The 17,076-nt window shown below is 34.5% G+C and overlaps 2 protein-coding genes and 1 pseudogene across 3 annotated transcripts; all 3 read right to left on the minus strand.

The window, feature by feature from the left end:
* Nucleotides 1-2,039: 2,039 nt before the first annotated feature.
* LOC120191992 (probable WRKY transcription factor 17) lies at nt 2,040-4,298 on the minus strand. Of its 2 annotated transcripts, none has more exons than XM_039194838.1 (3): nt 3,528-4,298; nt 2,937-3,094; nt 2,040-2,073 (listed from the first exon to the last, which is right to left on the minus strand). In XM_039194838.1, exons 1-2 carry the CDS (start codon nt 4,232-4,234, stop codon nt 2,965-2,967), a joined length of 837 nt encoding a protein of 278 aa, XP_039050769.1. In that variant the 5' UTR covers nt 4,235-4,298; the 3' UTR covers nt 2,040-2,073; nt 2,937-2,964. The 2 variants fall into 2 exon arrangements, with proteins under 2 accessions (XP_039050769.1, XP_039050768.1); XM_039194837.1 differs by lacking the exon at nt 2,040-2,073 and adding an exon at nt 2,664-2,880 and having other exon boundaries at nt 2,969-3,094; nt 3,528-4,295.
* A 2,315-nt stretch (nt 4,299-6,613) lies between these two features.
* On the minus strand, nt 6,614-14,941 carry LOC120191946 (annotated as a pseudogene).
* Nucleotides 14,942-15,672: 731 nt separating this feature from the next.
* Nucleotides 15,673-17,069, minus strand: LOC120191918. The gene is made up of 2 exons (XM_039194781.1): nt 17,015-17,069; nt 15,673-16,576 (listed from the first exon to the last, which is right to left on the minus strand). Exons 1-2 carry the CDS (start codon nt 17,029-17,031, stop codon nt 15,862-15,864), a joined length of 732 nt encoding a protein of 243 aa, XP_039050712.1. The 5' UTR covers nt 17,032-17,069; the 3' UTR covers nt 15,673-15,861.
* Between the last annotated feature and the right edge of the window lie 7 nt (nt 17,070-17,076).

Here is a 17,076-nt window from a genome sequence, read left to right on the forward strand (position 1 = left end):
GTGAGATTAAAGGCAATAAAAAATAAAGTTGGTGGGCAAACAAGATAATTAGACAAGGATTTCAAAATTACTAGAGAAAGCCAAATTGCCAACGAGAGTGTATTGTTGGCACACACATATTCTAAGCTTAGGTTTAAAATATACAACTTATCTTATCTCTCTAGACTTTAGAGATATCTTTATTAGTTAAACTATACATATTATAATATAATATTTTTTTTAATACTCCGAGTTGATTACAAAATAATATTTGTTCATAATCTTTAACCTATTATCAATATATATCTCGCAGATGCAACAATTTAAATTCATGACCTTTAGTGAGAATAACATTTTCTTTTGTCAGTAAGGTCACTTGATGAATTTAAATTTTTGTTTTTGTTTTCAAATAAACCCACCCCATTTGCCATTATATCTCTTCTCTTTCACATTATTAACCGTAATTAATTAATTATTTTTCATCATAATTAATTTACATCCACTCTCATCCCGAAAACTTCATCTTAGATCACACAATTTTATCGCTTTTTTTAAGGTTATAGGTATAATTGGTATTAGGCTGATACTTGAAATATATTAAACGATATTTATATATAATAAGATTAATATCAAAATAAATTTAAACTAAAAAATCATGTAAACTTCTATATAATAAAATTAGAATAAAATCAAATACTATTTTAAAAAAAGTTGACGTACTATTATTCATATCAAATTTGAATATTATCTTTCGACTCCAAAGTACTTAAATTACCTATTAAATACTAAATCCACTGCATTCAATAAATTTATGAATATATGAATATTTAAATTAAAATTTATTATTCATAAAAATAAATCGATTTAGATAATAAATATTTAAAAGATAATATCCACATTTTTTTTAATTTAAAATATGTGATCACTAAAAAATTGGAATCCAAATGTATCAGTCTCATAAAAAAAAATTGAAAATATTTGAGTGTGCATTATCCATCGATTCCAAAGAATTGTGGAACGGTAACAATAAAATTGCAGGAGGTTAGAAGTGGAAAAAATATGTACAAATATATATATATATAATGCATAATGTTATCATAAAATATGATTTAAAATTAGGTGACTAATTATGTTACATTTGTCATATTTATTAAAGTTTAAATATCATAAGTTGTATTTATAATTTGATGAGGGCAAAATTATAAATACTTGAAAGATTAACTTAATATTCAATCGATATAAAGAGGTAGTAGTCTCAAGAAATATGTTAATTTGTATTAGTCTTACCCTATAAAAAAAATTACAGTAAGAGTAAACTCATCTTTTTAAATATCATGACAAAGAAAGACTTAAAATTTTAAGGTATTGATTCTATATCTGTTAAGTTTTGGTTATTACAACTTGTTCACCTATTGGTAGAGATAGGGTGTTTGCGGTCGGTTTGGATCTATTTTTAGTTAAAAATTTATCCGATCCGAAAGTATAAATGTTTGCGGTTTGGATCGATTTGGATATTTTAAAAAAATATGATCCAATTAAATGCGACTTGATTCGGTTTGGATTTGAGCGGTTTTTGGATTCTATTTTTTCAAAATAATTCTTGATTTTTTTAATAAAAAAACAGCATAGGTATAACAAAAGCAAAGAGAATATATATTTTAACAAATGCAAGCTTTTGAAGCTTACAAAGAGAATATATATTTTAACAAATCAAGAAACGAATCAGTTTCTCGTTAGTAAGTCACCCTTAAAAGTAAAACGACGCATTTTCTAAGTTTTGCCCGACAATTTTCTCTCTACCTCGGAACTGAGGAAATACCAAAAGACAATACTATTATTTGTTATTATCATTTATTGCACTATTTTTTTCTATTGGCATCGATGACTAGAATATGAGCAAAATTGTTACATGCATATCGAGGAAAGCTGAATTTGTATCTGTATATGGGTTTTGTGAGATTTTATGGGGTTTTTGATGAGTTTGTTTCAAGCTTGTAAATTCAATATTCCATTTCATCAGTTCGATTGGGTTTGAATCGATTTTGAATTTTCAAATCGAACCGAATCGATAAATTTAAAAAAAAAACAAACACACTAAATTAGTTTCAATTTTTTTCGGTTATCGGTTTTTTAGATCGATTTTCAATTATTTTTTAGATTGGATTGAATCTGAACACCCCTAGGTAGAGATGTGCTCCATCAATATCTACTCTTTCCGGGAACTCCCTTCACTGTCTTGTTTATGATTGACCTCCAAATACTAAACTATATTTTCCAACCATTGGATTGCTTAACCTCAATCCCACCCAGGGTTCTTTTCTTTTCTTATACAAAATTCTCTTCATACCACCGAAGGAAGAATTTTTGCTTTTTTCCCACCTTAAATTTATTTAAGAGCAAATAAAGATGAATAAAATGAAGAATCTAGTGATTTTCTTTGGAGACGTGGCTTTCAATACAGAAATTTTGTGCTTATTTTTCTCCAAAATTTATGCTTATTTTATTCTCATTTCTTGCGTCGAAAACCACAATTACTATGAGCAGGAATCGGAGGATTTAGTCGGTCTAATTTTTCATTGGAATTAATATTAATAAAAAAGTCAATTTACATTCAAGCCCCCCAACTAATCCAAACATTAGAAAACACTATTACACCTACTCAACCCTCCTTTGTCATTTTCTTATATATATAAATTAATCTAAATTAATAGTTGTTTATTATCACGTTGACTAGAGAAGCAGTGGAGTACAAGGGCAGGAGCCAGATTCTCGTGCGTCGCAGGTTGAGAATGGCGGTGCTCCCCTTCGTAAGTTACAATCAACATAGACGGATCATCCGGAGCTCTCTCCACGTGTTTCCTGGCCGGACACCCTCTAATGCTACTACACTTGTAATATCCTCTGTTAAAAAGAAAAAGAAAGGTGTGAAATTAACAAACGTGATGCTAAAAGCTTGCAGATTCATAGAGGAACTCAACACAATATTTACCGTGGGTATGGAGAGCCTTTGATAGGCTTTTGCCCGTACTTCCTCCATGAATACTCGTCTGCAGGAATATCGGCTATCTTTGAACTTATTGCCGGTACCCTTATCACCTTCTTCATCCTATTTTTCCTGAAATAATAAATCAAATATGATCATTCAACTTGACTTCGGATTCCACCGTGTTCGTACGGTGACCGGATTCATTCTTTTGTCATAAACGGGGACCACATAACTCAACGAAGAAGAAAAGTCAAACATCAAAAGCACCGCATAAGACAAAAACCCCCCGAGATTCCAAATTCAGCATTTGGCATTATCACGCGTGCTCTATCATTTGTTATTGCATAAAACAACCCCCCAAACATTGACCATTAACTCAATCTAGATGATGGTATTTAATTGCAGCTAAAGTCGGTCGTTTTAAATTTAAATCCTCTATCGGTGGATTCGATTTTGAACTTTGGTTATGGTATTCGATCGAGTCAAAAACTATACTGACTGTTTAAATACGCCAAAGATTAAAACAGAATAAATCTAGGAAAGTATTCAAATTTCAATGTACCGTCGTTTTGAGCAATGGCACTTGCTGTTGCCGGAGACAGATAACCTGCCAGAGACGTTATCGGAATGGTCATGCTCATGGCACCTCTTCTTGAAAGGTGTAGATGATAGAGGAGGTTTTCCCGCAGAAAAAGTCGGGGCCAAGAATAGAGATGATCCTAGCTTCCCGTTGGAGACGCTACCGTCTCCGGTGATGGCAGAAGACATAAACGAAGAGTTCGACGAAACACTGAAGCTTTCTTTTGTAAACTCCAACTCAGTGCCTTTACTGTTGGAGCCAAACAAATTGGGTTTTGTGAAGTCGAGAGTCAAACTCTGTGGCTTAGATTGAACGAAACTAGCGGGAACGATAACCGAAGATCCAACCGGCGCCAAATTTACGTTCGCCAGCGCTGATGCAATAGATATATTATTTTGAATATTAGGAACAGACAGAGAAGCAGAGGATGATGATGATGGGGAAGACGAGGAAGAAAGGGACTGGATCGGCGCGCGTCTGAAACGGGCGCGACCAGTTCTGTTGAGAAGGGAGATGGCCTTTTTGAACTTTGAGACGGTGAGATCGGCTAGGTCAGTGCAGTCGACGTTGTTTGACTGGTGAGAAAGGAGACGGACCAGTTGTTCCATACCCTTCAAGCCTTGCGACACAGCCTCTTGTATAGAGGTTTGATCATCCATCTTGGGAAAATTCATCAGATCCACCGCCATTTTCGGGGGAGCAGAAACGAAGTTTGCAAGGAAGATAGCTTAAGAGGTCAACAAGTCATTGAAGCAAGAGAGAAGGAAGCGTTGAAGATGAAGGGGAAAGTAGGAGAACGAGGGAGAGAAAGGGGTTTATAATGGATGAAGAATGACCGAGTGACCGGGTAAGAGATTGGGTGGGAATCAAGATCGGAGTTTTAAGTCAACTACTCTAGTAATAAGACTAGACAAATCGCTATTTATTCAAGATTGATTTGATTAATTTTAGATTGAATGGATCTGATGTGAGTGTGACTCGAATTTTTAACGAATCAAAATAAATTATTTTATATATAACTTGAAAAATTTGTAAATAATTCAAAAAATATATTAAATTCTTATAATTTTAAAATTAAACTATTAATAATTATAATATTTATATGTTTTTAAAAAACATTTAATCCAATACTTTACTGTATTTAAAGTTCATATTAACTCAAATTAGAGCTTCAATCGAGTCAAGTCTAAGACTATTCGAGTTCAAATTTTTCGAGTTCGAGTCAAATTTGAAAATTTTAATCTCATGAGTTTTTTAACTCGAGTCGAGTTTTAATTTTTTATTTCAAATTCGACTTGAGCGTAACAATTTTAAACTTACAGGTTTCTAGTCGAATTGAGATTAATTTTATACTTTTTAAATTAAATCAAACTCAATAATGTTTAAACTTGAGTCGATTTTTTTTACGGGACTAAAACCAACGGCTAAAATTGATGTTAAGCGCTCTATAGTTGGTGGTGGGAAATAGGAATAATGATGAGGAATTAAGGGGTTTGAAATTTCGGAAAGAAAAAACAAATAAACTGATCAACATCGTTGACTATGACCATATATATATATATATACATTTGAAAATATGACCACATAAAGTAGAAATAAATAAAAGCTTGTAATTAAGTTTTGGTACGATAAGATATTAAATTCTTTAAGTAAGGTTAAGAGATAAATCTTAACGTTTGTGAATGGAGAAAATTAGATTGAAAGAGTCATCCTCACTTCTATAATATTCGAATTAGTTTATTAATAGATTAGATATTGATAGTTAAAAAAAACAGCCACGTAACATTGAACAAGTATAGCGGTCTGGAGCTTTGACGCTGTTGGTAAATTTATATTCTATATGTAAACATTAATAGTTTGGGGTGATTCAACCTAGCATTTATTTAGAACTATTTCTAACTAATTGATAATATACATATTTTATAAATATAATTATTTAAAAATAATATATTTTTTTTAATTATGGAGATTACTTGATGTATATTAATGATAGCAATCTTAAATATAAGGAATTTGTTTGGGTTTATGTTACTCTAAAGGTTAGTAAAGGAGTTTTCCATTTCCATTTCCCTTTGATATATTTGTTTTTGAAGGCACGGGGCTTGGTTAAAATGAATAGAAATGTTTGTCACTTTTACTTTTCCAAACCAATTCGTTTTATGCTAACTATTTTCAACTCTTCCACATTAAAAAATGAAATCATTTTTCGTCAATATTTTCATAAAATTTGTTTTGACTAAACAAAACTTGAACGTGTGAATACACGTTTTATCTAGAAACCTGAGTGGTGGTACCATTGTTATTATTATTATTAAATCATGAGGTGTGGCTTGACTTTGGCTAAAGAGTAAATAGGAAAGAAGGGCATATAAAACTTTAGTTGATGTCGCTAAGCAACATTCTAGAGGATGTGATTCCTTCACACAACTTGTCTAACCAAACAATAATTAATTTAGATTGGTGCAACCTAACATATCTATTATTTTAATTTTTTTAAAAATATTTTCTTAGCTCGTATGATGTCTAATCAAACATGTCTTTGCTTTATTGTAACCAAAAAAAAAGTCGTATGATGTCTAAAGTCAACTTGAAATGGAAATGAATTCTATGGTTTAGGTAACATAATTTTTATTTTCATTCATGTTTAACTCATGAGTGCATGAATTTAATTTCTGATTTCTGACTTTGACTTTTTTAGAATAATTAAATGGAAATAAATATAGAATATGTCGCTGGGGATGTGACAGTGGAACTGCTTTATCGGAAAGGGTTTAAAGATTTTATAATAATATTCAGAGCAAATGGATGGCAGAATTGGATTCTTTGGCTTTACAAATATCATTGCTCGGTAATTGATAATAAAAAAGCATCAAGTTTTCCAACTTTACAAATACAACATGCCCTGAATCTTTAGTGCAGCAGAAATCAGGTAAGTATGAATACACATCCTTACTTTTAACAACAATAATGCTTCAAACGCCTAACCAAGAATACTAAAATACAAATGATAACTATCCCTTGTGAAAAATTATAAACATACTAAGAGGAAATAAAATCTGTGACTACAGAAAGTAGAGTTATTGATGAATGAAAAACAACAACCAGCTTTTGTTCACGAATATTGCCCGAGTTTGAGCCCTTGTGTTTATCTCTAGCTTTCATGCAGAGCACTACCTCATCTGCTCTCCTATTAAATCAAGACCGACTAGCAGAAATGTCATCCCTTGGAAGAGAAGGAAGTAGAAATGTACTCCTTGTGCCGATAACAAGCTCCTAACAGAAGCTGCGAGTAGGAGGAACGCTAAACTGAGTTCTTTCCTGTATATCTTATTGACCTTCTTAACATGTATACTGGCACCTTCTTTCTGCTCATTTAATTCAGCGAGCTCACTCTCTGAAGCTCCCTCCGGATATGCTGCTGGTTTGTTGTCTTTGATTCCCTCTCAGGAGCAGCCAGTAAGTCGGATTCCAATGACCTGCCAGCCTTCTTGGTAACAACCCATTCATAGGAACTACCCAACAGGAATGATCCAGATACCATTGCATTGAACTTCGTCACGGACATGGTGTTCTCAAATAGAAGGTAAGGAACAATGAGAGGGAATGACTTGGGGGATGGAAGAATGTTGAGGAATGACGTAAAAACAGGTACGTAACAAATAACCCAAACAGGAAGCTCAGCCTCCGGGACAAACATGGTTAGAGGGAGAATTATGCAAAATAATGTGAATGAGTAGAAGGGAAGGATGAGTTTCCTCAATAAAAAGAATAGCAGTACTAAGTTTGCTTTCTTCCATATATCTGTAGAATTACAACATTAAAGATACTTCAATATACAGCATATATATCATAACAGCCAAAGATTCAGAGTTAGATTATTTACCTTGGAAGTCAAAATTGCTGGAAAGCATAAGCGGAAGAGTTGCATAGGTCCCGAGTGCCATCGGTGTTGCTGCTTCTGTATGCTTCATAAGATTCTGGAACTTCGCAAAGGACCTAAAAAATTTTGCACAGTAGCTCGCTCTTGTCAGGACATTCCTTGAATCTTCTATCACAAAAATCTTTCTTCATTTGATTTTTACCATGGGGCTTACGCTGGAATTCGATCATTTGTAGCTATGATTCTTACACTAAAAAGTTTTACGATAAACAGATTGATCAGAATGAAGACCTTTTACATATTGTTTAAATGATGCACTTAGCTTTTACTAGTCGCTCTAACTCAAATCAGTAATCAGGGTTGTCAAATAAGTGAAGGCGACAATGGTGAAAATGAGAAAATGAAATGGAAGTCAATTCAAGCAAAAGGAAATCAAAATAGAATAATGAGGGTACCTTTACATCATTAAGGAAGATGAATTTCCAACCATTGAGATGTGCACGAACAACTATGTCCATATCCTCTGCAGTAGTCCTTTCAAGCCAGCCTCCAGATTCCTCTAGAGCTTTAATTATCCAAACGACAGCAGTTCCATTAAAACCAAAGAAATTTAAAAACACACCATTAACTTGCTGTTCGATTGTCCTGGAGACGAGTCCACAAATTCTCATCCTTGTTGACAAAAGCCCATCTAGCCTGAACCAAACCTAACTCAGGATTGTCCTGCAACTCAAAGGGGGGAACAGCGCAAAATCCTGATCAGATGATTTGTATATTGTAGGCAAGTAAATCAAAATAATTCAGGTTTGTTTCTCCTCACATTGAAATGTGGCACCGTTTGCTTTAGAAAATCTGGGTTGGGTTGGAAATCAGCATCAAATATTGCCACAAACTCATAAGCCTTTACATACTAGCAACTCATTGGAGACTAAGATTCCCAGCCTTGTAACCAGTTCTTATCAAGCGATGGCGATAAATTATGTTGATACCCCTTTGATTCCATGTAGCAACCTCTGCTTTAATTAAACACCGGATACTTTCACCATCAGAATCATCAAGAACCTGAATCAATAACCTATCCTTTGGCCAATCGAGTTGGCAGACAGCAGAGATAGACTGCTCGTATACCGGCTATTTGACCAAACTGACACGTCTTTAACGAATATTTACCTTTTTGACACCGTTTAATATATATTTCCCGAAGTGGCACTATTTCGACTGAGTTGGCGAAAGGCGCGTCCCCGGGGACGCGTTTTACCCGTGTTTTCGCTGAGTTGGATGCCACGTGTGGAAGGCGCATCCCGGGGACGCGCCTTTCGCCAGCTCGACTGCCACGTATTTTGTTTAATAATAAATATTTTATTTTTATTATTATTATAAATTAATAATATATTATGTAAAGTGTTTCGATTATAATGTAAGAATTATCAAATGTATTTTGTTAATGTGTGTTAAAGGTGGAGTGAATTATCTACATTAATATGATATAACAATATATGAAAACCAGTTTTGACTTTATTGTAGTTATAGAAAAAATGTATGAAATTATAATATTACACATATGGTTATATTATTATTTTTTATTTTTATTATCGATCTATTAATTTTATCAGTTAATTATTTAAATGTTATCAATCTAGTCATCTCTTATCAATATTTAACGAAAATATTGATGCATAAGTTAATAAATTAGTATAATTACATATTTAATATTCAAGACTTACATATTTTATGAAATTAGTCTTATTGAAAATTTAATTTAATAAATTTAATCCTCCAATCAGAACATGAAATGTGTCATCGTATACATAAATTTTGTCAGTACCTATTATATCAGTACCTATTATTTCTCAGGGGACTTGAAGGCGCGTTCCCGGGGGGGCGCCTTCCATTATTTTGTCAGAGAATATGTTATCATTGCCCTATTATGTCACTCATGTCCCTCGGGGACACTAGATATATCAGTAAATCAGGTAAATTATAACCAAAATTTAACTTCTTTTGAAAGTTCAACAAGTTAAGAATAACTTAAATTAAAACGTTATGTGAAGTTTGAATAAATTAGATAAAATGTGAAGTGATAAGTTGATTGTGACATTGAAATTGTATGGAATGAGCATCGAGATGTTTTTACGAATAAATGTGAAGTGATAAGTTGATTTTAATGTATACGTTTTAATATATATGTTAATGATAAAATCATATGTATGGATAAATTTAATTTCAATTTAAGTATTGTGAACTATAATTGGAATATAACTTTTAATTTCGAACACAATTGGAATATTAAGTTGAAATTTAATGTTAAATTTCGAATACTATAATTTATATTTTAATTTTAAATTTCGAATAATATTATTTTTATTTTTATTTTAAATTTTGAATAATATAATTTGTATTTTAAAAACATTTATCAAACATTTAATGTTAAATGTGAATAAAAAATAACATTAAAAATATGTATGTAACAACCATGAAACATTTAAATAACATAACCAAATTACATAAAATTCTGAAATATAACTATTTAAATAACATTAAAATACAACTGGATCACCGATGTCGTCTTCTCGAATGAGTTCCACATGGCGGTGGTTGTCTATTTCGTGGAGGATTTCTTTATGGAACTTGTTCTTCAGTCTCCTCATCTTCACTATCATCATCAGCAGCATTTTCTTCATTTGGTGTAGATGACGCTGAAGGGGCTGAAGGGCCTGTATAAAATAACGACCCTAGAGGAGTGCTAGTAACAATCCCACCGCTCCCCGGAAACTGTGAAAACTGTGGAAACATTGGCATCGATGTCTGTGATCTAGATGGAGATTGAGGTGTCTGCGGAGAAGCATCACCAGCCAAATAAGATGCATATGAATCATATGCTGGATCATTAAACATAGTCGTATATGCACCTCCATATGGTATAAAACCCTACGGGCTAGGCATGTAACCTGGCGGGCTAGGAATGTAACCCTGCGGGCTCAGAATGTAACCCTGCGGGCTCGGAATGTAACCCTGCGGGCTCGGAATGTAACCCTGCGGAGATGGCATATAAACTGGTGGGCTTGGCATATGAAGTGGAGGGTTGGGCATGTACCCCTGCGACATCGACGGATAAGGATGTTGTGGTGGGACTGATGCAGAACCGGTAGCGCCTTCTCTCCGTCCATGCGTCGGGGGACGATGATATTGAGACGGTTGACGTCTTTCTTGGCGCCTAGGAATGTTAACCCCTCGTGCTTCCGCCGAAAGTAGAAACGGCTTCCCATTTTCATTAAACCAGTCCATATAGTTATCCGTAACCATATGACCAGTTTCAGCGTAATATTGTCGAGGGGCCAACAGTGTATATCGGTTCTCCCAAAGCGCAATCCAATCTCTGTGTCTCACCACCCAGTTAACATCTTTCTTTCCTCGTCTATCTATGTTATGCACATCGTCTAAATTCCTAGGTGCTCCAGGAATATATTGCGTACAACCATACTGACAGAGCACGCGATCAACTGGATGCCACTCAATAATAGCATAACATATAAGAGGTATAACCGATATCCATACCTCTAATGACCCACTAAGGTGGGGTGGGATGCAAGCTTTCACTTCATCTCTCGCATAAGGTATCCACTGAAACTGAAATATAAATATAAAATTCAAATAAATAAAATATTCTAATTATATCTAGCATTTTAAATTAAAATATTAATAATTAAACAAATTTAAAACATACCTCAGACCCAGCTTTCGTATCAATAAGTAAACGAATTTCCTCTAACCCAGTAGGTATACTTTTATGGTCCTTTCTTTTCATCGACCACCTATGAAATATAATATAAACTAAATATCACCCTATTTAATTGAAAATATTTAAATCAAAATTTAGTTCGAAAATTACCTCAACAATAAGGGGAATACGTATGGTTCATTCACGATCGGGCATAAGAAAGGCATGCGGAACCACGCCCATGATTGTAGAAGCAGAAGACATCCACCGATAGTAGTTTTCTTATAATTCGTCGCCCGACACATTTCTCTAAAGAGAAATGCCAAAACTGCAGCGCTCCAACTATATCTTCCAGCTTCATCAAAATCGATCAAATGCCGCAACCACATACAATGCACCTGGTTGCGAGATTTGTCGGGCATCAATATTCCTCCAATTATTCGTAGAATATATGCCCGAGCACATGCCTTTGCTTGATCTTTTGAAGCATTTTCATTTAAAACCTCAAAATTAGCTTTCAACCAAGATAAAACTATTCTATCTCCATTAAACTCTGGCGGAGCAGCTCCAAGATAATCAATGCACATTGATTGCCAATCACCATCCGACATACCACACATCATATTTCCGTCGACGGGAAGCCCCAGATGCATAGAGACATCCTCCAATGTAATTGTGGCCTCTCCACATGGAAGGTGAAAAGTGTGTGTCTCGGGCCTCCACCTTTTAATCAGTGCAGAAATTAGGACAGGTTCGAGTTTGCAACCGCCTATAATTGTTGCAATATACCCGAACCCGGCAGAAGCCAAATATGGAAAAATACGTTCCGGTGTCGGTATACGTGGATTTTTAATAAAAGTCTCTAAAATACGATCTGTATCCTAAATAATATACATTATAAAAAATAAAAATTAATATAAATTCATAATAACTTTAAAATAAAAATAAATTTAAATATTAACATTAATTATAAAAAATATTATCATATCGCTAAAATGTCTGGAGATATGATCAATATCCAATCGCAACAACATTTCGTTTTTCATTATAACTGCAGACAAAACAATATAATTAGCAAAAAAAAATTAATAATTCTAAATAAATAATAATTATATAAATATTATTTTAATAAAAAAATAATATTTACATAAATATATTAATATAAAATATAATAACTATTTTAAAAAATACTAACATAAAAATAAATTTCTTACCACTAATAACAAATTTAAAACTCAAATAGTTGGAGAATTTGAGTTATATAAGAGAGGATAATATGATTTTGGTGTGAAGAATGAGAGAGGGTTGAGGGGGTTTATATAGGGGAGGAGGGGGTAGTTAGGGAAAACGGATGGGGGCATTTATGGCATTTAATGGAAGGCGCGTCCCTGGGGATGCGCTTTCCACACGTGGCATCCAACTCAGCGAAAACAAGGGTAAAGCGCGTCCCCGGGGACGAGCCTTTCGCCAGCTCAGCCGAAAGGGTGCCACTTCGAGAAATATATATTAAACGATGCTAAAAAGGTAAATATTCGTTAAAGACGTTCCAGTTTGGTCAAATAACCTCGTATACCTGTATGACGTCAGGGAAAAAGCTATCAACATCAATAGAAACCAACAGAACATGCATAATATTTACTATATTCCACTTTTGGATGTCTTCCCCAGATGCATAGAGACATCCTCCAATGTAATTGTGGCCTCTCCACATGGAAGGTGAAAAGTGTGTGTCTCGGGCCTCCACCTCTCAATCAGTGCAGAAATTAGGACAGGTTCGAGTTTGCAACCGCCTATAATTGTTGCAATATACCCGAACCCGGCAGAAGCCAAATATGAAAAAATACGTTCCAGTGTCGGTATACGTGGATTTTTAATAAAAATCTCTAAAATACTATCTGTATCCTAAATAATATACATTATAAAAAATAAAAATTAATATAAATTCATAATAACTTTAAAATAAAAATAAATTTAAATATTAACATTAATTATAAAAAATATTATCATATCGCTAAAATGTCTGGAGATATGATCAATATCCAATCGCAACAGCATTTCGCTTTTCATTATAACTGTAGACAAAACAATATAATTAGCAAAAAAAAATTAATAATTCTAAATAAATAATAATTATATAAATATTATTTTAATAAAAAAATAATATTTACATAAATATATTAATATAAAATATAATAACTATTTAAAAAAATACTAACATAAAAATAAATTTTTTACCACTAATAACAAATTTAAAACTCAAATAGTTGGAGAATTTGAGTTATATAAGAGAGGATAATATGATTTTGGTGTGAAGAATGAGAGAGGGTTGAGGGGGTTTATATAGGGGAGGAGGGGGTAGTTAGGGAAAACGGATGGGGGCATTTATGGCATTTAATGGAAGGCGCGTCCCTGGGGATGCGCTTTCCACACGTGGCATCCAACTCAGCGAAAACAAGGGGTAAAGCGCGTCCCCGGGGACGAGCCTTTCGCCAGCTCAGCCGAAAGGGTGCCACTTCGAGAAATATATATTAAACGGTGCCAAAAAGGTAAATATTCATTAAAGACGTGTCAATTTGGTCAAATAACCTCGTATACCTGACGTCAGGGAAAAAGCTATCAACATCAATAGAAACCAACAGAACAGCATAATATTTACTATATTCCACTCTTGGATGTCTTCCACAGGTATTTTTAAATTATTCTCATAAGAACAACAGGGGCATTCACATCACACACATGAAATCATGTCTATAATTCTTAAACATTTTAATTATTTGTCAAGATCGAATACGTTAAAGATCAGTTTGTACAAGGCAAGAGTTGTTCAGTAATCGGTACATTACCTCCCTCTCGTTACACATAGGGATTTGAACAAGAACCATGGGGTACTCATAGCCTGATGCTTCAACATCGACTTGAATGGACCCCCTTCAGTTCTGGGATTAATACTCTTGCATTTAATCCAAAAGCAGCCTAAGCTAAGAATCATACGATCTGCAGATTGGATAACAGAGCCACACAGAACTTAGACAACGCTTGAATTGGTGGTGCAATGTAATCGGCTCTAAAAGACAACCAAGTAATTAAAACAAGTGGAGCAACCCCTGAATATCAGTAGTCCTCGGAATGTACAAACTGGGATTCTGGAAATAATGCCAGCCCTTGAAATAAGCAACAATCTCACAAACGAGAACTATCAATGAAGTTACGAGCAAGACTTTAATGACTGCAAAGAGCAGTTTTGCTTTTCCCAACTTCTCAGTAGCCATAGCAGCATCTTGCCGAAAGATCAACCTTTTGTTTATGGTCCCAAGCAAGCACCAGAAGAGTGTAGCAATCCAAGCAACACAACCGACAGCACGATGAGCCTTGAGAAGTATAACCCAAATCACTTGCTTTGCATTTTTCCCTCTGGCTTTTTCCATATGCATGAATGCAGCATCTGGGTCGTCGATTTCTACCACAGAGTAGTATGGGTTCTCCATTTTAACCACAACCGGTGTGCCTTTCCTCGTATCGTTTGCCCACCACTTTGAAAAATCTAATCTTGGAGCCATTAGGTGGTGGGTCTTAGTCAAAACGAAACCAGGAAAAAAAATCCCAACGACAATTGCTCAAAACCCGGATCTCAATAATCAAGAAATGAACAAAGAACAAGGAATCAAAAACTGAAAGAAGGCAGTTGGAGGCTCTTCATTGTAGAGAAGAAGTGAGGAAGGAAAAGTGAAATAAAGGAATGTTGGTAGTTTGTAGCAGCAAAGGGCAGTCCAAAAGACACCCAACAATGGAAAACAACATTACGAGGAAACGTATCTGCAGCTGTAAAACCCCGTCTTTTCTTTTCGTTTTGGGTCTAAATTAATAAGCAAACAAACTTTTCTCTTTTATATGGCTCGGTGAGGCACAGGATCAGCTGAACCTGTTTAACAAAAGAAGCATTCATTAAATACACTACTTTAGTTGGACTTCACTTCATCACCGAAAGCTGAAATACACTCCATTATTAGTTTATAGTTTGGCATTGGATGCTTGTCATTCTATGATTAATCAATTATCAAAAGTAAATGTTATTCTGTGGCAAAACTAAGATAGTTAATCATTAAGAGTAACTTGATATAATGGCTTCAAACCTTATCTCCTTTGAATTTCTTTTTCTAGTATACAAATCTCAATCCGCTAATTTTGATTAATTGATAATGGTTTCCCTTTTAATAATTACTAATATAATCATATTACTAACGTGACTGTCACCATTATTCATCACATGAAGAAAATAAATGAAAAGTGGAGAAGAAAGAAAGAAGCAGCTTGTCTTGTGGAATCATTAATTATTAAAGAAAAAAGAGGTGATATTAATTACGACACAATAAGTTGGTGGCATTATACATGTATTTGTTATAACAGTTAATGGAGGCTTTCTGACCATTCTTTCTTTTTCTTTCTTCCAACACATGCAAAGATAAAGAGTGGCACAAGGGGGGTAGCCTAAATGTATTAGCAGAGTAAATTCATGCTAATAATCGTAACAAAATTCTTCCATTATGTCATTGTCCACCTAAAATGGTTATGAACCATCCAAAAATCGGTACAATAGCATCCATGATTTCTGTAAATAATGAAAACCCGGATAGACATATAACCCCAACTTCATCCATTTCTTTTGATGGTGAAATTATAATGTAAAAGAAAAAAATGATTTAACTAGAAAATGCAGCCAATCATTGAAAACTGCCATCTGCTATTTCAGCTCTCTTTGCCCCATTCCCTCCCTCAATTTCTGAAACATGCATGAACAATTCACATTTCGGGCTGCTACCCCCTGCTGCTGCAACAGATGAACTTGATTCAAAATCGGCCATATTGGTGTTTTCCGAATCTTCCATTTCATAATCATTTGCTACTCGCGAATCTTTGGAAATCGAAAAATTGCTGGTTTCTTCGACCATCTTCACATTTTCTTCCCCACTCACAGCATCGCAAATTGGAGCTTTATCACGGCTGGGAATCTCATCCATATCAGAAGAACATGGTTGGCTACTTGTCCGGTCCATATTATTATTCTCCACATTTTCTCTCACATCTATAGAATTAACCCTGTCCCTATCTTCGCAGTTTATTCTACTAGCTTCTGAATCAATCTGGAAACGTAACCCATTTTCATTGAAGGAAACTTCCTTATCAAGTGATGATGTTGACTTGGTCACATCACCGTTCTCCTGTCCATGGACAGCATCTGCATTCATTCCGGCAGATGACCCATCTTCACGTTTAGAAATTTCTGAATGCAAACAACCGTTCATTGACAGGGACACGTGACGAACAGGAGAACTAATGGACTCTATTCCAGGTACACTTTCCGTTTGTTCCTTTGAGCAATCCTCTGCTTTGGCTTTCATTCCCAAGGTTCTGAGACATGATTGGCGTGGAGACACCCTGCACAAGAATAAGAAAGTAGGATGCCTCTCATGTCACTAATATAAAAGACATACAGGGCCAAAGCACAGACAAAAATATTCATATGTATCTTTTACTTGGCCCCCAACTAGGGCTCTTTTTCACCATTCAGTATGTTGTAATAATATTCATGACAAAACAAATGGTCAGTCCACAAATATCTCCGGCTACAGTTACCCGACTTAAGAAAAGGATATACAGATGTTAAAATCTAATAATAACTGGAATTTTATCTCTACAGGTTAAGTCACATCAAACCTTGGACATATATGAGGCAACATTTTATGATTAGCTGATGGCAAACTGGTGCTTTTTTATACTTTGAATGGCAGAAAAATAATAAAAGCTTTAAACAGGAGGGAGAGGGGAGGAGAAACTGCCGGTATTTGGCAAGTCTGGGAGGAAGGAAATAGGTACCTGCTATATAAGAGCATATATGCTCCCTGAGAAAGTACTCTTCCAGTTCACCTCAAACCTGG

This window comes from Hibiscus syriacus, unplaced genomic scaffold (genome assembly GCF_006381635.1).
Source record: "Hibiscus syriacus cultivar Baekdansim isolate YM2019G1 unplaced genomic scaffold, ASM638163v2 tig00116971_pilon, whole genome shotgun sequence".
NCBI lineage: Eukaryota > Viridiplantae > Streptophyta > Magnoliopsida > Malvales > Malvaceae > Hibiscus > Hibiscus syriacus.